This window comes from Aricia agestis, chromosome 2 (assembly GCF_905147365.1).
Source record: "Aricia agestis chromosome 2, ilAriAges1.1, whole genome shotgun sequence".
NCBI lineage: Eukaryota > Metazoa > Arthropoda > Insecta > Lepidoptera > Lycaenidae > Aricia > Aricia agestis.
Window position 1 is genome coordinate 17,937,308 of NC_056407.1, and position 16,168 is coordinate 17,953,475.

General features: G+C 42.1%; 1 protein-coding gene across 5 annotated transcripts in view; it reads right to left on the reverse strand.

Annotated features, from left to right (window-relative positions):
* The window catches only part of LOC121740047 (E3 ubiquitin-protein ligase Ufd4), a 50,541-nt gene that overhangs the window by 5,056 nt on the left and 29,317 nt on the right, over positions 1–16,168 (reverse strand). For 2 of the 5 annotated variants that reach the window (XM_042132760.1, XM_042132757.1), the window contains 17 exons: positions 13,373–13,508; positions 10,430–10,593; positions 9,702–9,857; positions 9,121–9,225; positions 8,576–8,694; positions 8,153–8,288; positions 7,497–7,619; positions 6,839–7,043; positions 6,360–6,573; positions 6,116–6,195; positions 5,805–5,994; positions 5,188–5,328; positions 4,776–4,899; positions 1,532–1,730; positions 847–971; positions 643–758; positions 146–332 (listed from right to left, as the gene is read on the reverse strand). In XM_042132760.1, the coding sequence (XP_041988694.1) occupies positions 146–332; positions 643–758; positions 847–971; positions 1,532–1,730; positions 4,776–4,899; positions 5,188–5,328; positions 5,805–5,994; positions 6,116–6,195; positions 6,360–6,573; positions 6,839–7,043; positions 7,497–7,619; positions 8,153–8,288; positions 8,576–8,694; positions 9,121–9,225; positions 9,702–9,857; positions 10,430–10,593; positions 13,373–13,508 (2,520 nt within the window). Of the gene's footprint in view, positions 1–145; positions 333–642; positions 759–846; positions 972–1,531; positions 1,731–4,775; positions 4,900–5,187; positions 5,329–5,804; positions 5,995–6,115; positions 6,196–6,359; positions 6,574–6,838; positions 7,044–7,493; positions 7,620–8,152; positions 8,289–8,575; positions 8,695–9,120; positions 9,226–9,701; positions 9,858–10,429; positions 10,594–13,372; positions 13,509–16,168 lie in introns of all 5 variants that reach the window. The other 3 variants (XM_042132758.1, XM_042132756.1, XM_042132759.1) reach the window with 2 other exon arrangements.

Genomic DNA, 16,168 nt, shown 5'->3' on the forward strand with positions numbered 1-16,168 from the left:
GAATAAAATAAAATAAAATAAATAAAATACACCACATAAATATCAGTTTAAGAGGGTAAAAGTTACGCGAACCAGTTGTAACTACTTATTACGCCTTCTTTACATCTTTTTGGTACACTTTATAGAATAAATCAGCAGCAGTCACCTCGATGTCCTCGCCGCCGGGACACAGCGCGTACGCGCCGTGCGTCATGGTGAGCGCGAGGTCGCTGAATGTCGCGCCGTCGACACGCAGGTCGCGCGCGCGCCGCCGCCGCTCGTCCGCCGCCAGCGCGCCGTCGTTCATTAACGTGTCGTACGTGTCCGCCGCGTTTAGCACGCTCTGTAGGAACCTGTGCACGGACAATATTTGTTGTTATACGCTATTGGTAAGGTTGGTTAGCCGTTAGTTTAGTTTTAAGTCCTTGTATAATATTAAGTACACGTAAAAGTAACACCAAGACAAAAAAACAAATTCAACATTGCTTTAAAATGTATACGTTAATCTAATGTCCTATCGTGGTGACATACATTCACATGAGCACAAAATAAGGCATAATTTTAACAATAGCCATTTCTAGAATACCATATAACATAAAGTATAATAATAGCAGTAAGACATGTATTTTTAAGCCTTGTGATGTTAATAAATTAAAAGCTTACCTATATCTAATTGGATCGACATCCTTCAAATGTTCATCACTCAATTCTTCACCACACATAATACGCAAGAAGGGCTCAGATAAGGGTAAATCGACTAGTCGCCCGTCTTGCAAAACCTGCAAAATACCAATACATTTATATTATAATCATACAATCTAGTGTGACCGGTTTTATCACTAGTATGTATAAAAATATAACATTTACCTTAGCTAAAAATACTCCTAGGAACCAGAAATATTTGCAAACTTTATCACAGATAGGAGAGTCTTGTGGCAGTGGCGCGGGGAAGAGGCCGCCGGCGCGCATCACGTAGTAGCCCGGGGGCTTCTCTGAAATTATGACATAACAGAGTATATATTACACAACACCACAATTTAGAACGTAACTCCGTGTTCCTCAACTATGGCCAAGAATGCTCAGCAGCCGTCGTTTTACCTGTTATATCGTTTGTTGTGTTGTAAAACCAATATTCGGCTGACGTGGGTGAGCCATGCTTCGGCACGAATGGGCCGGCTCGACTGGAGAAATACCACGGGCTCACAGGAAACCGGCGTGAAACAGCGCTTGCGCTGTGTTTCGCCAAGTGAGTGAGTTTACCGAAGGACCAATCCCCTACCCTTTTCCCTTCCCTACCCTCCACTATTACCCTATTCCCTCTTAAAAGGCCGGCAACGTACCTGCAGTTCTTCTGATGCTGCGAGTGTCCATGGGCGACGGAAGTTGCTTTCCATCAGGTGACTTGTTTGCTCGTTTGCCCCCTTATTTCATTAAAAAATCGTCTTACAACATAACTATCTATCGGCTGGGTTTAATGTAACGCGACGCGATACGTAGGTCCGACATCTGGCTGTGAATCAACTTGTCTGATAGTACAATCGCAAGTACTGACCGTCAGCGAGCGTGAGATGGTTGGGGGCGTCGTCGGTGTGCGCGGGGTCGGCGTCGTGCAGCCACATGGCGAGGTCGGCGCGCTGCAGCTCCGCCGCCACCAGCGCGTAGAACTCCAGCGTGGGCCCCAGCCCGGTGCCCTCTTCGCCCGCAAACTCCACTTCCAGGACCGACTTGCGAGACGCGTGTACGCGCATCACCTGTTCACATTTTTTGTATTAAAAATAAGTAGCCTTCATCTAGGGCTAAAATATGGCTAAAAACGGTGGGCATATTATGTATTAATCTCATTTTTAACCCCCGACAAATAAGAGGGGTGTTATAAGTTTGACGTGTCTGTCTGTCGGTCCGTCCGTCTGTCCGTCCATCTGTCTGTCTGTGGCATCATCCAAACGGGTGGACCGATTTTGATCTATAGTTTTTTTTTGTTTGAAAGCTGACTTAATCGAGAGTGTTCTTAGCTATAGTTCATCATCATCAGCCTGCTCCGAAAATCGCGGTTCATCTGGTTCGTGATAGGCCGATTAGCAACTTGCTAAGACTAAGACAAAGACATCACTTTACACTCAGGAATTATTTAAACTTAAAGTCAGTAAAATATAATATTACTAGCTGTTGCCCGCGACTTCGTCCGCGTAGACTTTAGTTTATAGTTGTTCCCGTACATCGATTGAGTCGTTTACGCGCAAATCAGAAAAGTATATTGTGTGGGAACCGCACATTTTTACGGGACAAAAAACATTCCTTGTCCCAGATTCAAATTAGTATCAGCCCTAATCTCCATGCCAAATTTCATCACAATAGATTAAATAGTTTAGGCGAGAATCATAAAAGTTTATTGTGCGGGAACCGTATATTTTCCGGGATAAAAAGTATTCCTTGTCCTTTCCCGAGACTGAAAGTATTGCCATACCAAATTTCATCAAAACAGATTGAATAGTTTGTGCGATAATCATAAAAGTTTATTGTGCGGGAACCGTACATTTTTTGGGACAAAAATTAGTATTCCTTGTCGTTTCCCGAGACTCAAAGTATCTCCATACCAAATTCCATCAATATAGATTGAATGGTTTACGCGCAAGTCATAAAAGTATATCGTGCAGTAACCGTACATTTTTCCGGAACAAAATGTATCCTATGTTCTTTTTCGGGACTCAAAGTATCTTTATACCAAATTTAAGCAAAATGGTTCCAGCCGTTTACGCGTGATGTCGTGACTCGTGACTCGTGACCACGCGGAATATAACGATCCGCGCAGCTTCGCCCGCGTAAAATAGAAATAGCTTATGATCCTTCACGTGGTCTATACAGAAAAATTGCTCCAGTAGTTTGTGAGATAAGCCCTTTCAAATAATTTCCCCCGTTTTTTCCACATTTTCCTCTATTTCTTCGCTTTTATTAGTCTTACCGTGATAAAATATAGCCTATAGCCTTTTTTGATAAATGAACTATCTAACACTGAAAGAATTTTTCAAATCGGACCAGTAGTTCCTGAGATTAGCGCGTTCAAATAAGCCCTTTCAAATATTTTCCCCCATTTTTTCCACATTTTCCTCTATTTCTTCGCTCTCATTAGTCTTAGCGTGATTAAACATAGCCTTCCTCAATCATTGGGCTATCTAACACTGAAAGAATTTTTCAAATCGGACCAGTAGTTCCTGAGATTAGCGCGTTTAAATAAGCCATTTCAAATAATTTCTCCCGTTTTTTCCACACTTTCCTCTATTTCTTAGCTCCTATTAGTCTTAGCGTAATAAAATATAGCCTATAGCCTTCCTCGATAAATGGGCTATCTAACACTGAAAGATTTTTTCAAATCTGACCAGTAGTTCCTGAGATTAGCGCGTTCAAACAAACAAACAAACAAACTCTTCCCAATTATAATATTAAGTATAGATACATGTTCCGCGCGGCTTTGCTTGCGTAATTTAGGATATTCACGCAACCGTACATTTTTCCGCAAAAAATAGCCTTTGTTCCTTCACGTGGTCTATTGTTTGCCAAATAACATAAAAATTGCTCCAGTAGTTCTATATAAGTACTTAATAATCAATTTCAAATAATTCCTCCGTTTTTTCCACATTTTCCGCTATTTCTTTGCTCCTATTAGTCTTAGCGTGATAAAATATAGCCTATAGCCTTTCTCGATAAATGGGCTATTTAACACTGAAAGAATTTTTCAAATCGGATTAGTCGTTCCTGAGATTAGCGCGTTCAAATAAGCCCTTTCATATAATTTCCCCGTTTTTTCCACATTTTCCTCTATTTCTTCGCTCCTATTAATCTTAGCGTGATAAAATATAGCCTATAGCCTTCCTCAATCAATGGGGTATCTAACACTGAAAGAATTTTTCAAATCGGACCAGTAGTTCCTGAGATTAGCGCGTTCAAATAAGTCCTTTCATATAATTTCCCCCGTTTTTTCCACATTTTCCTCTATTTCTCCGCTCCTATTAGTCTTAGCGTGATAAAATATAGCCTATAGCCTTCCTCGATAAATAGGCTATCTAACAGTAAAAGAATTATTCAAATCGGACCAGTATTCCTGAGATTAGCGCGTTCAAACAAACAAACAAACTCTGCAGAATTATAATATTAGTATAGATTTCATTACATTTTAAAGTTGTTTGGCGGGGTTTTTTTTTTTAAATTTCTTAATTTAATTTTATGTAGTATTATATTACCAACTTTATTAAAACACAATAAAGTTCTTGCGTAAATAATTTATAAACATACAGATGCATTTTGTTACAAACTTTCGCCTTTTAATTTATAGGATGATCTGATATTACGTAATACAAACTAAGGCAAAATAGATTTTGTACTTAACTTTATATGAATCGTAATAAAAGTCCAAAATATTTTTTTAGACGTGGGAGAGCCATGCTTCAGCACGAATGGGCCGGCTCGACCGGAGAAATACCACGTTCTCACAGAAAACCGGCGTGAAACAGCGCTTGCGCTGTGTTTCGCCGAGTGAGTGAGTTTACCGGAGGCCCAATCCCCTACCCTATTCCCTTCCCTACCCTCCCCTTTTCCGTTCCCTTCCCTACCCTCCCCTATTCCCTTTTAAAAGGCCGGCAACGCACCAGCTCTTCTGATGCTGCGAGTGTCCATGGGCGACGGAAGTTGCTTCCCATCAGGTGACCCGTTTCCTCGTTTGCCCCGTTATTTCATTAAAAAAAATTAAAACACTTTTTTTTACCTTACAATAAGGTACTATTTTGAGTGCACGAGACACGTACCTGCATAGCGGAGCGCAGCAGGTTGGGTTCGCGCGGTATCCGCACGCGCTCGTGTCGCAGCCGCCCGATGCGGAACTCTGTGGCCTCCAGGTCCGCGCGCCGCGGGGACACGGTGTTGCCCGTTCTACGAACAAACAACCAATTTCATTTTAGTCTTAATCACTTACGAATTTTGCAGCGAAGCACTTTTCTTATGCCGAAGTTTCGGCTACTTTTTAGAAGCCGTGGTATATTATGGTGGACTGAGGTGTCAGATGGCTTGAAGTTGTTAACTGAACTTCATTAATTATTTGGGATAAAAACTATGAATGGTACTCCCTTAAAGGTAAAAATACAAAAAACTCGACTACGAGTTCGATCTTCGTACGAAACTTTGATTATTTTTCTTAAGATATAACAAATGTTTGGCCACCTCTGTCTGTCCAGCACCCTATCCCGCTGCGCCTGCAGCCACACGATGGTGCGGGAAGTGCCGAACGCCGTACACGCGAAGAACATCTGCCGCGTCTCCAGCGGGAACAGGAACGGACACCAGTCGTTCAGCTGCTGGCACCTGGAATGGACATTGTTTTTTTAGGGTCTTATATTTCCTTTGAACAATGTGCAAAATGCAAGTGCATTGTTTGGGGCTTTCTTACGTTTCATAGATTTGGGTGTTTTCGTGATTACTACAATTAGCAAAGATATGCACGCGCATTATTAATTTGGGAGTACTGTACCAATAAAAAAAACATAGGCGAATAGCCTAATGCTTAGTTAAGAAGTGTTTTGTATATTTTTGTTTGTTCTTCATGCAATTATTAAGAAAGTGCTTAATTGTATGAAGCTTTGCTGTATTTAAAACATTCAACGTTGAGCATTATGTCCCATAATGAGCTCTAGTCCTACAATTGGGAAACACTTAACTTTCTTGCTCTAATTTATTTGAATCTATTCGCCAGCCAATTGATTTATGGGACTTGGGAGCGATTACAAATCGTGTGAAACCATTTATCCTACTTTACGCATCAACAAAAATATTATTCTTACCACTTAGGCGTGGCTGCGGCGGCAAGGGTGAGTGGCTCCTGCAACTGCTGGTGCAGCTTGTTGGTGAGCTTTGTGGACACGAACGCTGACGCTGGTAACTCCGGCGCCGCCGCTCGCAGCCGCCGTAGAGCGCGCACGCACGCACACACGTGCGCGCCGCCCGCACCCTCCGCGCCGCACACGCCACCCTCTAAAACGTAACACGAATATAATATAACGTAAATTAGTTTATATAAATACTGCCTACAATATTAAAATAATTAGTAGCTTTCATAATAAATAACAACACTGTTTATGGAAAAAATTGATACCTGGATCGCCTGGTTCATCGTCTTCACTATCACTCGACTGGGCAAAAGTATCCGCTCCATCTATTTCTTTGTATGTTAATCTGTAAAAAAAGTTAGCAACATTACCTTTATAAATGATGTAATCAGAACCCTAAATTTCAGTTGAGAAATATAAAAAGGAGTTGTATTATGCACTTTAAAAAAGTCACATAATACAGAAGCATATAGGTACTTATTACAAAGATGTAAGCTCGTTTTTACTCACGTGTACGTGGTGTCTACCGCTGGGGTACGGGAGGCCAGCGCTAGCACGGCGCGGTAGAGCGTCCAGCGCGGGCGGTCAAGCGGGAGAGACGCGCCGCCTGCGCTCAGCACTAGTCGCAGGGCCGGCAGCGCTGCATTGCTGTTGCTGGTATCCGCAGCGGTCGCGCCCGCCTCCTCCTCCGCGTCAGAGTCGTCATTCAATGGCACGTCCAGATCTGTTCATACATTAGTTTGGCATCAATTGCCTATTTTCTTTTAGCCATACCGACAAAGATAGTTTATTTGAGCCAAGTGGAACAGATAAATGTCAATGTAATAAGAAACTTTCATTAGCCGACATGATGAGATAGATAAGAAATAATCGTATAGACTAAAGACTATCGACAAACTTACTGCAGTGAAAACTATATAAGTAAATTAGAGATCGATCACACATTAATTATTTATTATCTATCGCGCTACACAGATACAGCAACTAACCGATAGTCTGGTTGAGGTTGGTGCGCCCGGGACGCGGATCAAATGCGGGTATGAGTGCGGAGAACTGGCGTTTGAGCACGAAGTCGTCGTCCCAGGGCTTGCGTGCGCGGCCGCCCGCACTGGCCCCGCCCCCGCCCGCCCCCGCCGCGCCGCACACCGCCTCCAGCGCCTCCTCCTCCATCAGTGACAGAAGGTTGCGCGATACCTGGATAGATTGATAGAACATTCCATATAGTGGCTAAAGACAGACAAGAAAACAAAGAACTAAGGCCAAACTGCATCAATACGTTTTAAAGTTTTCCAACGTCAACTATCGCGTCTTTTCTTTGACATACGAGGAACAACAAAACCATAAAATTAACGCAGGCTTAAATCCACACTAGAATGGCGCAAGAAGTCAATAATGTAATGAATGTCACCAAAAAAGTTTGCAAACCACTTACTATAGTCTCACTAGTAATGTATTCGATGTGGTACCATCAAGGAAATTAATTCCTAGGCAGTTGACAAACCTACATCATTTAGTCGGCTTATGTCAATTCAATGGTCGGGTGGGTTTGACGTAACGCGATCAAACTACGTAGGTCCCCCATGTGCCTAGGAATAAACTTCTGTGATAGTACAATGTCGTCAATGTAAAAGCGTGTGTACTTACTACCTCGTGGTAGGTGGGCTCGTTCTCCTTGTCGCTGTCGAGCGCGTCCTCGCCCTCTTCATCGTCTTCTAGCTCCGTCAGCAGCGTCGGCGCGCGGCACGACTCCAGGAAATCCTCTAGGGACACCTACATACAAACGTGATAATTCATACTGTTACGGACACAGTGTACGATTACAATATGCGCGAATTTTCTAGAAACATTCCACACTTGTTCGCGAATTGGGTACGATCTAGAATGGAACTTTCCAGAATTCGTCTCGGCCGTATAAATAGCCGCAGATAGACGAGCCAATCATTCAGTTCATTTCGAACGATCTTCAAGGCGACTTCGGAGTGAAAACAAGTGATCAATAGTGAGTGAACCAGTGAAACCAACGACTTGGCTACGACCTAGGACAGTGATAGTGCTTAGTGTTTGGACCTAGTGCTAAGTGTTGGACTTAGTGCTAGTGAATAAAGTCTTTATCCTTAAACGGACATGAAACATTTTTTTTAAAAGGAAGAAAATGATATTAGATATAAGGCAGATTTGAAAGTGGTACTTACATAATAGTTTATTTATTGCATATTATATTTTTTAATTACTACTAACTTGCTGTAAACATTGATTTTAAAAACAGGTAATTATCTTTTCGAAATAGAAGGCATATCACGCACCTGCTCGCTCTCACTGGACGTAGACGTGAGCGAGAGCGTAAGCGCGTTTTGTGCGTTGGGCGCCAGCGACGGATAACTCTGCGCCGCCGACAGCAGTCCGCCTGGGAAGTTGCTCGACAGCGCCAGTCGCACCAGACTATCAATAAAAATAAGTGTTTTACATTAAACAGATATCTGATGCTGTAGGCCTACTACCAAACCGTTTTGAATCAAACAATCGGACGAGAATGCCGCGTCCTGCTCTAACAACGTCATTTCACGTTTGTTAGAGTAGAACGCAACATTCTCGTACGATTGTTTGAGTCTCAAAACCGTTTCGTGGTACGGGCCCTGGGTCGGATTGAAACATGTTTACATTGTAGTATAGGGCTACAATAATATACTCGCTATAACCTTAGCAAATATATCAAAGTTTCGCCATACCTTGGGAAGAGCCCTGCCGAGTGGTTAGGCCGCGGGCGCTGTGCCCCTGCCAGCCCTGCCCCCCGCGCCGTGCCGCTGCCGCGACCCACGCCCAGCGTCTCCAACAGCCGTGCAGCACCCTAGGGTTTATACATAATGAATAGTTTGAATAGATTGATTGAACCAGAGTACAAGGGCTCGTATGTATATTTTTATGATCTTGATGCCCGAAATAAAGATGATTTGATTCGATTTTATAATAACGGTATGTAAGAAGTAAAGCCGGTAATAAACAAGGCGCTATTACTACTTTTTAGTATACTGTGGAACCAAACACTATTATTGACACAAGCTAGATAGTAACGACAACTAACCCGTCGATCGTGGGAAACGAGACACTAGATATTCTATTGTGTCTCGTTCACCGGTGAGCGTATGGGATTTGAGGAATTAATTTCGCAAATGTTATAACATGTTTAAATACAGAGAAAAGGGGAAAAAATCGCATAACATTTAGACGTCATAAAGATTTATTTGGTAGCTTTAGTCTATGTTTTCTTTTTTACCTGCTGCGTGAGATCGGGTTCGCTGGCACTCATAGTACCGGTACCACCCGCCTGTGCGTCCTTCTTATGCTCGAACTGACTGTCGCCTGCCTCGTTTTCTTCGCACTGAAAAAGTCAACAATAAAATGCGTAAGTTCTCAAAGTTCTATTGGAGTTGAAAATGGAGTAGTGTAAAATTGTGTAATTTAAATAAATGTTATAATGCCCAACTTGCTATACAATATTAAAAACATTTGTAGGAGTAAATATTTGAGAGAAAATGGGGCCTAAATAAAAGTTAAACGACTTACGAACGTATTTCATAACTTGTACGCATGGGTGTGAGTATACGCACACTGGTATACGTGCACAGCGTACGTGCATATGCATACAGGACCCTTTTCATGTCGAGGGTAATTTCGCCCGCGCTCGGATCTGGTCCGCATGCCGACAATACCACGCTCCTAGCCACGCTCGTGTTGTCCACATGATAGGAAACTCCTATGAAATGAGAGGATGATCACAACTCGCACGCGGACCAGATACGTTCGCAGGCGATAATACGCATGACAGGAGAAGGGCCCACAGTGTACGTGTTGTACCTGTATGTGCAGGCGGTTGGCGTTGTTGCGCAGCGTATGCAGCAGCTCGGCGGGTAAATGAAGCAGCTCGCTGGACAGCAGCGCGTTGGCGCTGTTGCGCGCCGCCTCGCCTGACCCCGCTCCACCCGCACCGCCCGCGCCGCCCGCGCCGCCCGCCTGACACACACGGGTGTGACACAGTTGAGTGTAGCTCCACACTCAACTGCTGACTGCTTACCTACTACTACACCTAGCCGTGTGCTCCCTCTACTTAATGGTCCGCAGTTTTCTAACCTTGAGGCCTACTACGAAACCGTTTTGAGACTACTGCTCTAACAGCGTCATTTCACGTTTGTTAGAGCAGGACGCGGCATTCTCGTTTTGTCTCGATTGTTGAGTCTCAAAACGGTTTCGTAGTAGGCCTCCTTACCCGTGTTCTCCTGCTGCTTAAACTTGGTGATTGGTTACAACTTGCAAGTAGGCAAGTTGAGATTTACCTTTGCTTTACATTGTAAAAACTCACACAAATAAATCGACTGCGTGCCGTGCGATTATTAGACTTGAGTCGACATGGGTTAAAAGCAAAATTATGTTTTTAAATGTACCCATATGGCATCCTTTTGGACACCTAAACGACTTCCAGTTGTTAATCGGTAATTTTAAATAGAAAATGTGCAAATAAGCTCACGCAAAACTAAAAAAAAAATAACATTAGCAAAACCTTTTAAAGCTAGAATAATTATGAATACCTCAAGTGTCGATTCCGGCAGCGGTTCCTTCGCAGGATACGGTTTGGTAATGTCGGTGATGCTCGTCGGCCCAAGCTCCATATTAGTGTAGGACGAGTTGCCCAAGTCCATACAGTTATTGGTTTCCGCTCCGAGGGTAAGAGATTCTACGATTGTAGCAAGGTCTGAAATAACAAAGGGCATGAAAACGATGCGCTAAGTGAGCGAACACACATAATATTATTAAAGGGACCCAAAAAAGTGAAAGGCGTACGTGTTATGACTTGTGATATAAGGGAGACGTCTCTACTTAAAAAGGAATAGTTACTTTTTTTATTTCTTATAGGCAAATTCATGACGTTTGGGCGTTTCTTATAGAAATAGAAATAGACTTCAAAAGCATGAAGATTGAGTACAGAAATAGTTGAGGTTTAGGCGAAGTCTGAAGAATAATAATTATTTGATTCTTTTTAGATTATTTTTAAGAATATTACTTTTGTTTTTACCTTGGAAGGCGGTTTTAATTTTTTGTTAAAAAATTATAATTTTACCCTTTTTAGTTACCTATGAGAACACAAGGCTATATTACTTATAGCTTGTTGTCTAAGAGTTGTACATATTATCACTAGCGGTCGCCCGCGGCTCCGCCCGCGTGGATGTCGGTTACGGATGCAAAAAGCCTACCCAGGAAAGACTCTGTTAGCAAAATGATTCCCAGGTCAATTCACAGACTCCAACACTGACATCGACGACGCGGACGCAGTCTTTATCCGAAGAGATGGATATAGTGCACACTACACATATTGTATTCCTCCCGCACGCGCATCCCCGCTTGGTGACGCCCACTATCGTTATAATATTTTAATTTCGCCATAATTTCAAAACTAAACGTCCAATTTTAATCATTCAAAGACCAAATGTTATCTACATAAATTGTGAGGCACAATAACCATTTTGTATTTAAAATCTTGAATTTTTTTGGACTACATTTAAACGCGTTTATTTTACTTATGCTATTAATCCTTATGAAAATAAATTATTCAATCACTAAGTCATAGATAAGTTTAGTGTGTCGCGGACTTTTTTGTAGATATTTATAAGATCATTTTATGGTTTTTAGAGAACATTTTATGGTTCTATCTTTTATAGTTTCGGCAGCGTACGCAAAATAAGTAACTTTTCTGGTTGATTTTACACCTGGCGTCCGAAAAACCCAAATATCTTACGAAACCAAATTTTTTCCAAAATAAAATTTTGCCTATGTTCAGCAGAAATAATGTAGAAGTCATTGGCTTTTGCTTGGAGTAGTTTAAATAAAGCCAAAATCCTCGAACTTGTATCTATAAGGATTCAAAAGTTCTGTTGGGTACCTTCGGAACCAGGGTACATCCTGGTGCAAAATCTTACTTTTTGGTAGTATATGCCTGAAATACTTCAGAAAAAATCGAAATCATTGTATGTTTCCATATAAATTTTGAGGAGTTCCCTTGATTATTCATGGATCCCATCATCAGGTCACCACTTTTATGAACATGGTACCAAATTCGAGTTAAACCCTATACAACACAAAAAGAATTTTGTAAATCGGACCACAAACGGCTGAGTAATCGTTGAACATACATTTAAAAAAAAGATACATACAGCCGAACGTATTACTTCCTCCTTTTTGGAAGTCGGTCAAAAAGGAACTCTTTCAGTGTTGCTACTTTAACAGTCAACTCTATAATAACGATAATATATACATTACACACACGGAGCTAATACAAAGAGAAGCTGGCCTAAGCAACTGTGCACTGTGATTTTCAACTAGGTCCTGACGTCATCATTGTGGGCGGGGCTTAAGTCAGTACACTTTCAGCGTTTGTCAGGTGCACATGTAACGAGACTCCCAATAAATTGGTGTTTTTTGCGTTTTTAACAAGGAAAGGATGAAGTATTGTGTTTTACAATGTCAAAAACACTCAGACAGACGTTCTGATAATATAAATAACATCACATTTCATTTGGAAATAATTTTAAATATAATTTAAATATAAAAGTTCTAGAACATTTCAGCTTTCAGCGTTAATTATACTACTTGACACTAGATGGCCAAACCTTTGAAAGATAATACAGACGTAAATGCGTATAATTTTGTATAAGTTTATTACAATAATTATTTATTAAAATACTTGAATACTGAAAACCGTTATACACTTAGTCTTAAACACATTTAAATAGCTAAAACCGTGATTATATAGCTTTTATTATGATATTACTTTTAAACCGCCATCTGTCGTCATCTATGATAACTATTTGAATCGTAACAAAATATCCAGGGCAGTAGTACGTCTCATAATAATTCGTGATAATGTGTAGTTGTTAGGTTTATATAATTTTTATGTATGTTAGTCATTAAGGTATATATTGTGTGGGCCTACGTAACCTGATTTAAATAAATAAATAAAATAAAATAATATTCAAGACAAAATTACATCTTGTGTAAGATAGTTGAACTACGTAGTAACATCAACATTGACCTTAGCTAGTAGTTTTGCTTTTAGCCGATAGATGAAATATCGAGAAGTGGGCGGAGCTTGACACCCCCTCACCCCGCAAATTGTCACGCGTCGTTTCATAAGGAAACTTGATTACAACACCTCCTCTTAGTATTAGCTCCGTGATTACACATCGTAAAGCAGTGTTTCTCAAACTTTTTCAGCTTACGGACCCCTAGGAAGTCAAGCAGTTTTCAAGGAGGGGGTCCTTGAAAACTGCTTAATAAAAAAAACAGCAAAATATCGTATAATGTATGGTCCAGACTCCAGAGATGACACATCGAATCCATGGGGGTCCGGTGGACCACAGGTTGGAAAACACTGCCCTAAAGTATTATCACTTTGTTTTGTAACAACTTGCTCCCATTTTCCGTGGCGTACTACTAATAAAAAATACTAGTGGCGTAATAGTATTATGCAAACTCACCGGTGTTAATGTGGTGGGTGGAGTTATTGATGGCGGAGAGGTCTGCGGGGTACGCGCGCGGCCGGCCCATGTTGCCGCCCACCTCCTCCGATATGTTGTCCGCCGATGACGCTTGTTCTGTCGATGCCACTGACACCTGCGTTAAAACACATTATAAGCATTATCCAATTGATATTCGCCGCATCTCCTGAAGCAGGGTAACTGCACCAATTACGGTCTTTTTAACTGTCAAGAGAGAGTAGACATTGAACATTTTTTTTAACGTAATTACTATCAAATAGTAGTTTCGTCGTGTATTTCTACAACAACACCTTTATTATTATCATTTATCGTCCTGACACGTTTCTATTTGTTTTAATAATACTAGAGATCGCCCAATGGTCGAATTTCGACCTTAGTTTCAACGACATTAGGAATACTACCTATATTTGGTAAAAAATATTGACTATCATTTTTTTTCAACTCTTGTCTCTGGGACTTAGCTGATCTCAGACTGGCCGTGTAAGCATTGTCTAATAGTATCTAAGATTCAATAAAAAAACTATAATCCATTTTCAATTTGTCAACTTGTTGTCAACAGACTTCAACCATAAATAAAAGAGTATAATTCGTATGTATAGGCTTGTCACTCAAAAATCTGTCATTCCTCATGTGTGTGTGTGTTGTAGTGTGTGTAATGTTTTATTTGTTAAAAAATGTATGATAAAAGCATAATTTCAAAATAATATTAGTTCGATGCACTCCTTCACCATATAAACTATAACAGCTGTGCAAAATTTCATGCACCTATGTTTTCCCATTTTTCGTAAAAAGGGTTACAAAGTTTTTCGTTCGCGTATTAATATTATGATTTTTATACTTTCAGAGTGATTTAAATGTTCTACTCTTTTTTTAACATCTAATATATAAAATTGTTTGTGCGCGAACTGCTCCAAAACAGCTCAACCGATTTTAATGAGTATGTATGTATTCGTTAGGCCTGAGAATAGGTTTTTATCTACTTTTTATATTGATACTAGAAATAATTTATGTGACAAAACGTTTGCCATGTCAGCTTGTAATATATAATATTGTTACGGTACATGGTATACGGACACGTGGTGCGCAAGTACATACTCGAACCTTCTAGAAAGGTCTAATGTTTGTTTACGTGTTTACCCTTTATTTGTTAGCGTGTTTGAATTTAGACCTTATGACTGAGTCCATAAGGTCTAAATTAAATTCAACTTACTGCACTTATCGCAAGGACGGCAGTTTTATTGTGGTACATTCCCGAGCCTCCTAGAAATTTCCCACGGTTGTTTACTTGTTTACGTGAATCGGGAAATTTCTGGAATTCGTCTCGCCATATAAAAAGAGCCGCAGGCAGGCCCGGCAAGTCAGTTCCTTTCGAGCTATCATCGAGGCGATTTCGGAGTGATCAATAGTGAGTGAACCAGTGAAACCTGCGACTTGGCTACGACCTAGGACAGTGATAGTGCTTAGTGATTGGACCTAGTGATTTGTGTTTGGACTTAGTGCTAAGTGTGTGACCTAGTGTTTAGTGCAGTGTTAATAAAGTCTTCAAGAGAGTCACCAGGTCTTTCTCTCCAAATCCTCGAACCCTAGCACGTAACAACTGGTGTCAGAAGTGCGATTTGGAGATGCCATTGACTCCGAGAGAGGACTTCAAGGGGAGTGTCAGGACAAGGGCGCAGCGAGCTGCTGCCATTGACTCCGAGAGAGGAGTTGCGGAGGCCACACCCACTGGGGACCAAGCTCCGCCCACTGAGGGACAGGCCCCACCCACTGGCCCCGCCCACATGGCTCCGCCCACTGGCCACGCCCACCAGGCTCCGCCCACTTTGGCTGAAGCCACGCCCACTGGCCACGCCCCTCAGGCTCCGCCCACTTTGGGCATGGCCACGCCCACTGGCTCCGCCCACCAGGCCACGCCCACTCAGGCCACGCCCACTAGCTCCGCCCACCGAGCTCCGTCTGCTCAACCTCTGCCTACTGGCTCCAGCCACCATGCATCGCCCGTAGCTTCTGCGGCCCCTCAAGTGGCTCCCCAATTACAAAGCCTAATTGAGTTAATTCAGGCTCTGCAAGAATCACAAGACCGCAAGTTCGGCGCTTTACAAGAGTCACAAGACCGCAAGCTCGGCGCTTTACAAGAGTCACAAGACCGCAAGCTCGGCGCTTTACAAGAGTCACAAGACCGCAAGCTCGGCGCTTTGCAAGAATTTCAGAAGGCTGAAATCAGAGCGATTCGAGAATCGCTAGAGCAGCAAAAAGACCTCCAAGAAAAAGCGCTTGGAGCTATAAAGGATGTTAGTGACACGGTGACTAAGCTTCGTAAAGATGTCGACGTAATGGACGAACGCGTTACTGGGTTGGGAGTGGATGTGGAAAATGTGAAAACCGGCCTCACTGAACTACAGAAAAAAGTAGTGCGCCTGGAAACCACAGGAGTCGCGACGTGTAGTGGAAATTCTGGAGTGGCACATGGGCCAAGAGTAAAAGTGCCACCATACGACGGCACTACTTCTTGGAATGCTTATCGTCAGCAATTCCAGACTGTTGCTTCTGCCAATGGATGGAATGATGAACAACGCCTGACCGCTCTCACTGTTGCGCTCAGAGGGCAAGCTTTGTCGGTCCTAGAAGCGCATACAGGAAATGGGTTTCAAGACCTAATGGAGGCACTTGAATCCAGATACGGGGAGCGACACCTGGAGCACGTGTTCCGTGCCCAACTGCGTGACAGAGTCCAACGCCCAGGAGAAGGACTACAACAATGGGCGTTGGAAATTG